Source organism: Hydra vulgaris, chromosome 10, assembly GCF_038396675.1.
Source record: "Hydra vulgaris chromosome 10, alternate assembly HydraT2T_AEP".
Lineage (NCBI taxonomy): Eukaryota > Metazoa > Cnidaria > Hydrozoa > Anthoathecata > Hydridae > Hydra > Hydra vulgaris.
In genome coordinates this window covers 26,145,729-26,157,874 of record NC_088929.1, presented here as the reverse complement: position 1 = coordinate 26,157,874, position 12,146 = coordinate 26,145,729, and the positions used below count along the sequence as shown (strand labels likewise).

The window sequence follows — 12,146 nt, the reverse complement described above, 5'->3', positions numbered from 1 at the left end:
GAGAGGTAACTTTATGCTAGATGCTAATTTTCTAATAAATTGTATATACAGTTTTCAAGTGAGGTCATTAGTGAATGATAATTTAAGAAGTCATAAAGTAGACTCAGCAAGAGTGCTGCTATTTATTAGTAAATGGCATTATTACTGACCATAAAGTAAACACTCTTACTCTAAACACTCTTACTGACCAAAAATATTGAAATAATTAATAGCAGTAAACAAATGAGTTTTGATTGGGTTGTAAGAGTATAAGAGTGTTGCCATTTATCAATATAGAAATACATAATAAATAAATAATAATAATGAATACCAGAAATATTGAAATAATTATTAGCAGCGAATAACTGAGTTTTGATTGGATATTCACCAGCCACTGCAAATCCTAAGGAGAGGCTACATTCAAGATATGCTGCCTATTATAAACAATAAAAAAGTAATGATTTTTAGCCTAGACTGCAAAATTTAATTGTTTCAACAGTAAATAGAGCCATTTCAGACGTAAGATTGTCAGGAAAATCATAAATATAGATTAGGAACAACACAGTACCAAAGACGGAACCTTGTGGTACCGTAAAAGTTCCTGGAAAGGAAGATAGATGTTGTCCATAAGGAGTGATTTGTGAAATAAAGGAGAGTTCGTCAAGAACAACTTATAATATTTCTCAGATAACACATACGAAGCAAGTTTATGGAGTACATCACTATGCAAGACTTTATCAAAAGCCTTTGATGTCAAAGGTAATAGCCCTTGCCTCGCCACTTTTATCTAATGTATGATAGAACCTTTTAGTCAAATGATTAACAATTCCACAGAGAATCGAAATATTGTTCAAAGAGTCAAGAAGAGTCAAGAAATATTGTTCAAAGAGTCAATATCTCATCTTTAGTCAAAGTTTGACTAAAGATGAGATATTAGAAATTTTTCAATGATTCTTTGCTAATAATAGCAAGAAAATAATCTCTAGATTTTTTAAAAATGGGAACAACTCTAAATTCACCTGTTTGAGTTTGAGTTAAAACAAATTTAGCAAAAAAATCAAGAGTGACTTAAAGGAGTCTAGAAGAAGTACAATCAAAAAATTTTGGTGAAGTTATAACCACCTTAAGGAGAACAGGGATAAACTGAGTCCAATTTAGGGTTGGAGACAAGACACAAATCAAGAAGTGAAAGTAAGTGATTAGTCTAGAAAACAAGTGACAAAGTTAACTATATGAGTAAGAGATTAGGAAAGACAAATATTTTTAGCTTTAGAGACAGCAGGATCAGTTGTACTACAACCAATCCATTGAGTGTTATGAGTATTAAAGTCACCAATAATAAAAGGCTGAGAGATAAAACTCAATCAAACTCAATCAAAACCCTATGAAAAACTCAATCAAAGGCTAGAGCCTTAGAAAGAAAGATGAACAATAAAAAACAAAAAGAAAGGTGATTGAGTAAATAGGTGCTAAACAAAAGCATGCCTTCATCATATATTTATGTTGCCTCAAAAAAGCACACTAAAGAAATTAACAGGGACAATTTTTTTCTATTCACAATATAGTTTAATTAGGTATAAATACTGATATGATGCTAAGAATTAGATAAAACCTTATGAGAATAAACAAAAAACTAGGTAGTGTGTAATAACTATCATGCTATTTTAAATAAATGAACCAACATAAATTAATAATAGAAAAATCCATATCGAATAAAAAGATATAAATATGTTATTATAACTTGACTTTTAGTAATATTGCTTTTTAGTAAATTAGTTGGAGTACCATTATATACTATCTATCTATAGTTGGATAATCTATAGTCGATTAAAACTACTATTCGATTTTTGGAAGTTGACTAATTTCAACTTTCAACGATTTAATTTTTAGTTAATTTACAACACAAATTTTTTTGTTTCAGGTTTTTATTTCACATTAGTATAAACTGATAAAAGTTTGCTTTTCAAGCCATTCTTAGTTACCTATGACAACTACCATAAAAAACAGATGTACCTAGATGGTTTCACTATATCTTAAAATTTGGTCTATTTAAAATTACCTAATTACAATTCATTGAAACTATTTTTATTTCTATCTTTATTTTTTAATATTAAAAGCTATTATAGTTTACTGAATCAAAAAAAAAATTTTATACTTTGACAAATATGTTTAAAAAAAAATATTTTCCATTTTCATAACTAAAATTGTTGGGAGAATAAACTTTTCAGAAATATAAAAACTTTGATAAACCACAAATGAATAGGATATTAAATGAAGTTAAAAAAGGAATGTTCTTCAACATTCTGAAAAGAATGTTGAAGAACATTCCTTTCAGAAAAAATTTGGTGCTCAATACCTTTGCTGAAAGGTATTGAGCACCAAAATCTACTTTAATCTGATATATGAATAATAAAGTACTTAAAAGTGGCCATTCTTTTACTTTTGATAGTGAAAGTGAAAAAGTATCAGTACACAATATCTTTGGCTAAAGTTTAGGGATTTATTTGAACCTTTTTTTAATTATGCTGATTGACAAGTCACTTTTGACAGACTAGGTTTCAAAAAACTAAATTAGAAAATAATATGCCAGGAAAAGATTGAGGATGTTCTTTTGTTAAAAAGCATAGAAACACCCAGTATTGATCCTAAAACAGTTAATCATTACTTCTGTGAGCCTAAAACCATTCCAGAAAATGTGAATCTTATAGTAAATTATGATTTACTATTAAATCATCAAAAACTGCTGTAGTAAGGCGTGGAACCCACCACCCAGTGAGAATATCAAATTTAATTAGATTTTTTGGTGTGTCAGATGAAACTTTGCTGCTACCTTAAACCATACATAGGCTGAATATTTTTATGAATTGAAAAGTAGTACATAGTTTAAAATTTTGAAAATATGTATAATAAATATGTGAAAATTAATAGTTTTTAAAATATGTTTAAATTAATAGCCTTGATATTATAAGGACAACCCTATATTTGTTATTGATGACAATTTAGCTATTTGCTTTCACTGAGTGTCTAAAAATTAAAATGAGATATTTTTTTACTACCACCAAGTGGTACCATTTTTTAGACAAAACAAAAAATAAAAAAACATGGAGGAGTCTCAATTGATGTACTCCCATGTCAACTAAAAAAAATACTTAGTTTCAATTGACCTCAAAACCACTCTTAAAAAATATAAAATCAGGTACAAAAGCAACAGGCTTTGTTTTTTTTTTATTTTTTAGGAAACTTTTTAAAGAAATTCCTATAAAGAAAAAAATATATTGACAATGTCAACATTTTATTTTAACAGCTTACTTATAGTCAGTTTAGAGCAGTTTTTCAGAGTTTAGAGCAGTTTTAGAGCTTATTTTGAAGACACAAGGAAATAAAATAACAGACTAAGTAAAAAAGAGAAAAAAACTTAATTTGTCTCATTAAAAAATGAGAAAGAATGCTTTGAATAAAAATAGTTAAATATTCCAGCTCCAGTAAAAAAGACTAAATCTTTCTGATGGAGAATTAGATGAATACTATCAAGTTCATAGTATGTCTAAAAAAATGCATTTTAAAACAATAATTTTCATTTACTTAACTGGATTATTTATTTACTAGTCGAGAAAGAAACATGCAATCTTGCAGGTTCAAACTCTGCAAGACTGCAAAAAGTAAAACTTTAGCAGCGCTCTAAACAACTGATCTATTCTGGCTCAATCTGAGAATAAAAAGTTATTAGAAGATATTTTTTAGTAAAACTCTGCATAATAAAACAGGTACTATGGAAAATGCAGCTAAAAATGTGTAAGTGATAAAAATCTGTGGTGATACTTTTGTAGATGTAAATGTGATGTAAAAACGAAAAGCATTAAGTTATTTGTTATTATTTTGTTATTATATTAAACTAAAAAAAGATTTTTGAAGTTAAGTTTTTTCAAATGGTCAACAAAAGCATTTACAATTTACAGAAAAAGAAAATGTTATGATTAAAAGAAGAAAAAGAAAATGTTATGATTAAAACTTGATATATGCTTTTATACAAAATGATTTAGTTGCTGCAAAATGTGTTCATCACTGATTAGCTTTATATAAACCAGATGATATTTCAAATAAGTATAAATAGGTGTTTGTTTTCAATTGTACTTCTACAAATGTTAGCAGTTCATTTTTATATGTAACAATATCTTTCACAAATGTAAAAATGAGTTAAATCATTTAATTGTAGCTTTACATCATATATATTTAATTGAATTTCTATTTTTATAATCTTACCCTTTTTGTAGACAAACACTTGAACAATTACATATCGATTGATTAACATCTTGTATGGTAAAGTTGGAAACATACTTGAAGAAACAATTTTCTTCATTTAAATCTATCTTTTTAATAAATTTCCATAAATTATCTGCATCTAATAAGATAATCAAACATGATTAGACAGAAATAAACTCGTACATAGGAATTATGCAAAAATAGAAATGTATAAAATTAAATTTTAAGTAAAAAACTAACTTGATAAACGAATGTTTATAAAAGCAAAAAAGGCTGAAATAATGATGATTTTGCTGTTTACCATAATTAGACCATTTTATCTGTAATATTGTAACAAAAAATTCAATCCAAATATCTAATCACAAAAAGAATAACAATAATTTAAGATAAATAAACTTCTTTATGTTTTAATTTTAATTACCACCTAATGCGACATAATTTCAAAAGAGAATATGTCGCATTTTTTAATAATTTATAACATAAACTAATAAAAAATGTGACAAATTTTCCTTAGACATACTTACTATTATTTTTGATTAGATATTTATGATGTTAGTTAAAATAATTAAATAACAATAAGAAATAGAAAACAATTGTATAAAGCTTTGTTATGATGTAGGAAAATATTTGTTTACTCAAACAATATTTATTTTTGTCAAATCAAAAAAAAAAAAAAAAGGCATAAAAAATACAATTCAGGTCTTTCGATTTCGATTTAAAATTCCGGGATTTTAAAAACATGGTAAAATAAAAGGTTTTTAATTTGAAAAGCCGAACAAAGATTTTAGAATTAGAAATAGCAACTATTATATTTTCAAAAGGGCCCCCTAACTTTGCTGCCTCCCCCACCTAACTTAGGGGAAGGAAGTAGCCTAGCTAAAGCTCTGTACAGAACTAAACAAAAATGCTTCTCTCCAGTAGATCAAATATCTAAAGGAGAGCAAACTAGCATTTTTATTATTTATATTTTTAAAATAGTTCGAGTTTTTGTGAGCTTTTTATGATGTTTTTGTGAGCTTTTTATAACATTTTTGTAATTGATTTTATTAACTAAGAATGATAATAAATTATAACTAATATGTTTAGTATGTTGATTAGTTAAAAAAGTTAGATACTCTTCCAAGTTAAATACTCTTCCGTGATGCTCTGTGAAAAGACCATAAAGACTTCTGGGAGCACTTTAATAATCACAAAAAAATAATAATAAATAAATAATAGCCCCTTAAAACAACTTTTATTAGGAGAAAACAAATTTCTATACTTTGCGCCACCGTTCAAATCAATAAATGAAAGAATTTGACCGCAACAAAAAAAACCTCAACATTTCAAAATGTCCGCCAACGAACTGTACGAAACATCGTCCATATCACCTTCTTTAAACCCAGTTGACCTGCTTGCAAATTGGCCGGGTCCAGGAAAAGGCAAGGCTGCTTATCTACCTAAAAGGTGTGACGCCATTATCCGCCCTCTAGTGGCAACAGTCAAATTACTGCTTAAAAAAGGAGCAGCCCTCAAAAAAACCAACACCAACCTGCAAATTCAACTCACCAACTGCCAACCATCGGCAGTTTACCCATTCGTTTCTCAACCAATCCTAAAATCATTTGTCTCGCAACTAGCCAAAATTAGATTAGCCACAAACAATGCCATCATAAACGCCAGGCTTTAATAGTCAAAAGCTAAGAGATCCATAATCACCGGAATTCCCAACGCAGCTAGTGCCGATGTTTCCGTCGTCGATCAATCAAAAAGGGTAAAGGGTATTTACAATATGTTCATTACTCTGCTTCCTTCAAAGTTGTAAGACGCATTTCTGCCGCTAACTTTAACAAAAATAACAAATCGCCGCCAAACACTAGCATATCTACTTTTTCATCTGCCCCCTTATTCAACCAGCTGGACCGTCTCTTGTTATTGAATTTGCAACTAATGAAACTTGCAATGGTCTTCTAGCAATCGCCAAAAACCTTGCCACGGATGAATCATACAAAAGTATCTTCATACGGCTAGATAAAACTCCTTCAGAGCAAGACCTTTTTAACAAATTGAATAACAAAAAGTACAAGTTCAATAACGGCCTTAAAACAAACGGTAAACTTGACCAGCCCTTTCGATTTGTCATCCGCAGCAACAGAATCAAATGCATTGACGTTAGCAAAGAAATCAACAACAACGGCATGGAAAAACAACTGTTTATCAACTGGAAAGAAGCACTCGCAGCAGCCCAAACCAATCAGTGACCAGTCCTAATATTCAACACATGACCCTTTTCCATTTAATCAATAGCTTGTCTTCTCCTAATTTGCAAAACAATGCCAAAACAATGCTTCCAAACTGTTATTAAACTGCTTTTACACAAACCCCACATCTCTAAATCCTAACAAACTTACCGATGTTGCCTTGGCAACGTCCCCATACAATTATGACATCATTTTCATCACTGAGACTTGGTTTGACAAATCCTCAGCACCTGCTCTTCCCAAATACAGTATCTTCAGAAAAGATCGCTATAGTCGTGGAGGAGTCGTAGCCATTTATTGACTACTCTCAACTACATAGCGGTTTCCAATGCAATTTCTTAGAAGAGGTTTGGCTCGAACTTAAACTCCCACAAGAATCTCTCCTAATCGGCTGCATCTATTGCCCGCCAACCAATAATACTCAAGCTTTTGATGAAATAAAAATATGAAATAGAATATATATATGAATAATATGAAATAGTAAAATCTCCTTTGCGAAAACAGTCGTAGAAAACAAAAAGTTTAATGGTAATCATAGGTGACTTCAACTTTCCCAGCGTCATATGGCATGTCAACTGGACCAATACCACCGGCGCCGAAACTAGTTTCGGCGCCGGTGTCATTTTCGACCTACATCTACATAAGGACGTTATCAATCTCATCTTCATCCAAGCTAACGGTCTGTTCAAAAATACACTAGATCTCGTAATTACCGAAACTACCAATCGAACAAGCCACATTACTATCGGTCCTCATTTTAGTAGCGCCTCACAAGGATAATGCACACTGACATTTTCATTTTTGACATGATGAAACAAAGAAAAACCTATGGAAAGTTGCTTAGATTTTAATGCATCTAGTGTAAAAAAATATCTTTTATATTTTTTGTAGTTAATGCTTTAATTCTGTTGCCTGATTTGTTTAAATAAATATGAACACTAGTTTTTAATAAATATTGTTAAACAGTTATTACAAATATCAGCTTCTCCAATTATGACAACTCTTTTTAATTGTTAAACAAGCAAAGAGTCAAATAAAACTTTGTTCTGGGCAATGACCAGGTCGTCTTTTTTAACTAGAGCGAACAGACATTTCAGGCCACTTTTAGATCTGTTTTTTAAGTTAAAAAACCTTTTGAAACCTTTTGGAGAAAATCTTTAAAAGGAAAGCTTTTGGAAAAAACTTTTGGAAGAAACAAAAGTAAGAAAAAAGTAAAACATACGCTCGCTTTCGCTTTACAAGTACAGATAAAATGTGATACATTAACCGAAATAAAATCGGAGAATGAAGTCGAAAACCTTTGTAGACGTCATGAACTAACCTTTCTTAAGTTAATACCATCATGTATCAACCTTTATAACTTTATTATCCGAATGAAGTTAAACACCTTAGTAGACGTCGTGAAATAAAATAAAAATAATACCTTATTAGATTTTATCATAATAAACCAATAGAATAAAAAGATAACATCAAAATATTAACTTTACCTAAAGGTAAGAAATTTGATGACAGATATCACCCAATGCAACACTCTTCTCTAATATTCCTTTTTCTCGCAATACTCACTCAGAAACTATTTAACAAAGTTAAAAACAATCTTGGAACTGCATTTATTTGGATTAACGAAGATATAGATAGTATTATGTTTAGCATATTACTCATCCTCGCTTACTGCCTTATGAGAGACATTTTATTTGCAAAATCAACCTTCGCTCACTAAACAACTTTTAGTTTTCCCATAAAAAAAGCAAGGTTAGCAATAAACACTATCACTCTTAATAGAAATCATTAACCATATGAGTATTTTTTTTTCTCTACTTACTGCCGCAGTATTTGATGCGACTTCGGTTACGATCTTCTAAAATTGGCTTTACGAACACTTAAATCAGTATAAGAAAAGAATAATAATACGATAACACAAAGTAAATCTTTTTTTTGTTTTTTTCTTCTTTTTTTGTGGATATTAAGGTGCTTCCAGAAGTCCTATCGGTCTTATCACAGAGCACCGCGGAAGAGTATTTACTAAGATGTTCATGCCTCCTTCCTTAACGATGTTGTTTATTGGGTTGGAGCTAGCGTCAAACCTCAGACCTTTTAATTTTGAGCCAGAAAAGTAGTTAGAAAAATATTGTATTAATATGCAAATATTTTATTAATATATATTGTATATTAAGCCACTACCAAGTTAAAGTCAACACTTGGCTCACTTTGGGAAATGTTCTACTTATATTCAACAAAATTATTTTCTATAAAAAAAAACTTTTAAATTTTTTTTGGGAAAACAAAACAAATTACATTTAAATGATTTCATTTTAGTATTGCGAAAAAGAAAAGAACGTCACTTAAATTGTTATTTTCGCTTCAGAAACTGGTATAATAACAACAAGTTCGCCATATTTAAATTCGAATCTATTCTTATGTTGGGAAAAGGTTACTTTTTGCTATGTTTTAAGGTATAAAATATTATATAAAATTTCATACAGATTAAGTATTTACATTAGCCATACATTTAGCTTTTGTATTTTATTGTATTTTCACAAGATATTATCTTATATGATAAGTTTATAAAAAATCTTCTTCAGTCTGAATTTAAATATTAAAAATGAATGCAAAATGTGGATCTGGGCGACCAAGAAGAAAATTAGTACATAATATTATAACTAGACATCAAAGTGAAAAATATGCTAGGCAACCAAATGACTATCTGTTAGTGAACTCCCAACATATGAACAGATTATTCAATATGCTTATAAGGTCAAAAAAGAAATAATTGCAAGTGAAAAAAAAAATGATTCTCCTGCAATACTTTTAAAAACGAATGAAAAAGTTTTGAGAAACGTGAATCCAAATCTTCCACTTATGAAGGAGAAACTTTAAAGAAATAAGGTACTAAAATCATTTCAAAATGTAAATGTAGCTGAAAGATCTAAATCTTCAAAATATAAAAATAGTATTTGTTGGTTAGAAAATAATTAAATGCTGATATATCAAATAACTTGAAAATAAATTTTCAAGTTATTTAATATATCAGCATGCAGATGCGAACTTCCTCTTTTAAATTGCGATGACAGGTTTGAAGTTAATAATACATTTTTAAAATGTATTGTTAACTTAATGCCTTAATATTAAACAATATTTTTGTTCAAACAAATTTGTGACTAAGCCGCCAACAAATTTATACAGCTGTATAGTTTTTTATTTCTTCTCAATTTATGGCATAATATTTTATTATACATATTACTCTTTAGAAGTGTTCGATGCAAAGGTTGCTCTAAAGGTTGCTATAACAAGGACTATGTATGTCTCTGTGAATGAAGCAAATAGGTTACATTTATTTATTTATTTTTCTGAATCATTATTTTTTCACTGCACCACGGCTGCTCTTCCACATCATCTCCATCTATTTCCATACCATTAGTCTCACTGATCATGATCAGTGAGACTAATGATATGGAAATAGATGGAGATGATGTGGAAGAGCAGCCGTGGTGCAGTGGTTAGAGTTCTGGCTCAGAACCCAGAAGTCTCAGGTTCAACGCCAGCTCTAGCCCAACAAGCGACATTGGTACGGAAGGAGGCGTAAACTTCTTGTTAAATGCTCTCAAGACGTATTTTAACCATGATTAGTGAAAAACCTTTGTAATGAAAATTTCATACTAAGGTCCAACACACTTCAAAAATCAATGAGTTAAATGCAGTCATGGTGTAGTCGTCAGATTTCTGGCATCAGAACCGGAGGTCCGTGGTTCGAAGCCGACTCTGGTCGAATGTGCATCACAGGTAACAGCTCAGAAGTTTTTCATTTGAAAGTTATTGGAGTAGATAGCAAAAAAGACAAAAAATATATTAGCACATATATTAGGATATGATCATAATGCTGAACCTATTAATAGTAGAGCAGTAAAGGATGAACATCACTTAACTTTTACTAAAGAAAGAGAACGTTTTTTTTGGAAATATTTAATTCATATTGAATTAACAAATGGAACAGAAATCACAATGGAAACCAAGACAATAAAAATACTCGAAAAATATAACAGCATTAGTAGTTTGTAAGCTATTGTTCTTGATAATATTTCTGCTAATACTGGTTAAGATAATGACTTAAATGTGACATTTAAAAGGCTCTTAAACTGATGAATCCATTTAATAGGATGTGTACTTCACCAAAATTAGTTACCACTTCGCCATCTCATGGCTGAAGTAGATGGTAAAAGTACAAAGTTCTGCAAGTGATTTGCATGATTTACCAATAGTTGAATTTGTTCCAATTCATTTAGAGATTGACTCCTACGTAAGCTCTAATATTTTATCCGATCTTAGTACAAATTAACGTAAACTTTACGAATACTATATTGGAATACTATATCTAAATGTTTTATGTGCCCAAAATATTTAATGAAAAAACCACTACCTGTTTACCATATCAGATGGTTAACTCTAGCTTTAAGAATAATGATAATTTATGCGAGAGTGAAAAATCCTACAGATGAGCTATGCACAATTACAATGTATATAGTCCTAATATATTGCCCCTAGATTTCTTCATAAGACAATACAGCTTGTTAAAAATAAGACAGACAATATACAACAAATTGTTTTTCAAAATCTTCAAGGAAACTCTTATTGCTGTCTTTAAGAAAAATTTTTATATTCTATGTTGCAAGATGATGAAAAAGATATAAGGCCTCAAACTATTAAGCAAGTTTTGTACGTAAGGCAATTAAGAGAAATAAATCCTGAAGTCAAACCAAAAATCAAAGCAAAATTAATTATGCCTATTAACTTTAACGCTGATACATGGAGTGGTTTAGTTGATGTTTCTTCATTTGAGGTCAAACCTCAAATTTTTATCCTAATTTCATCACTTGAGTTAAAGAATGCTTTGAAAACCTCGAAAAAACCTATTCTAACGGATTTACCCAACAATTTACAATCAATGGAAAGGTCTGTGAAGCTCGTATCAGAGGCATCAATGATAGCTTAAGGTCAAGTAAAGAGATACAACTTTATCCTAACTAAAAACCAAAGTCTAGCAAAAAATAAATGTAAGTTCATCTAAAACTGATTATTTATAGGGGAGAGTCGCCGATTATGGACCACTTTTGTTGCAGAGTGTATAATTCACTCACTTTTGCTTAAATTATATTGCTTAAAAATAAGTTAACTTTTATATTGTAAACCACTTCTTACCTTCAGCTGAACATATTATATGAAGCTTGTAGTGGTTGATTTATTAATAATTATAAAATGTGTCAAAAACGTAAGTGGTCCATATTGGGGGTACTTTAAGCTTGTGCTCCAAATATGGATCATTAAGGTTCCTATTATGGACTAGTTATAAACGGTTTGACTTGGTCATTTAAACAAATTATATACACACTAAAGATAGAATTATTAGAATATAAATACTCAAGAGTATGTAAGCTTCTAATTTTTAACAGGTTTTTAGATGTCCTTTTTGTAAAAAAAAAAAGTTATTAAGTTTAAGCCAGCCACCATTTATTTGATTCTAATTCTACCAGTCTCATGCACATGTATGCATACACTCAGTTTTATTTATAAAGTGTTTTACTATTTTAACATTTAGCACAAAAACATGAATACTGATGTGTAATAATATTTCAAAATTTATTTACAAAGTTCACAAATAAAGTCATAATCTGA

General features: G+C 29.8%; 1 protein-coding gene across 1 annotated transcript in view; it reads right to left on the bottom strand.

Moving 5' to 3' along the window:
* LOC136085870 (polycystin-1-related protein-like) overlaps positions 1 to 4,696 on the bottom strand; it is an 87,056-nt gene extending 82,360 nt beyond the window's left edge. The window contains exons 1-2 of the mRNA XM_065807636.1: positions 4,480 to 4,696; positions 4,240 to 4,378 (exon numbers count right to left, since the gene is read on the bottom strand). Coding sequence (XP_065663708.1) covers positions 4,240 to 4,378; positions 4,480 to 4,543 — 203 coding nt within the window. The 5' untranslated portion in view covers positions 4,544 to 4,696. The remainder of the gene's footprint in view (positions 1 to 4,239; positions 4,379 to 4,479) is intronic.
* Between the last annotated feature and the right edge of the window lie 7,450 nt (positions 4,697 to 12,146).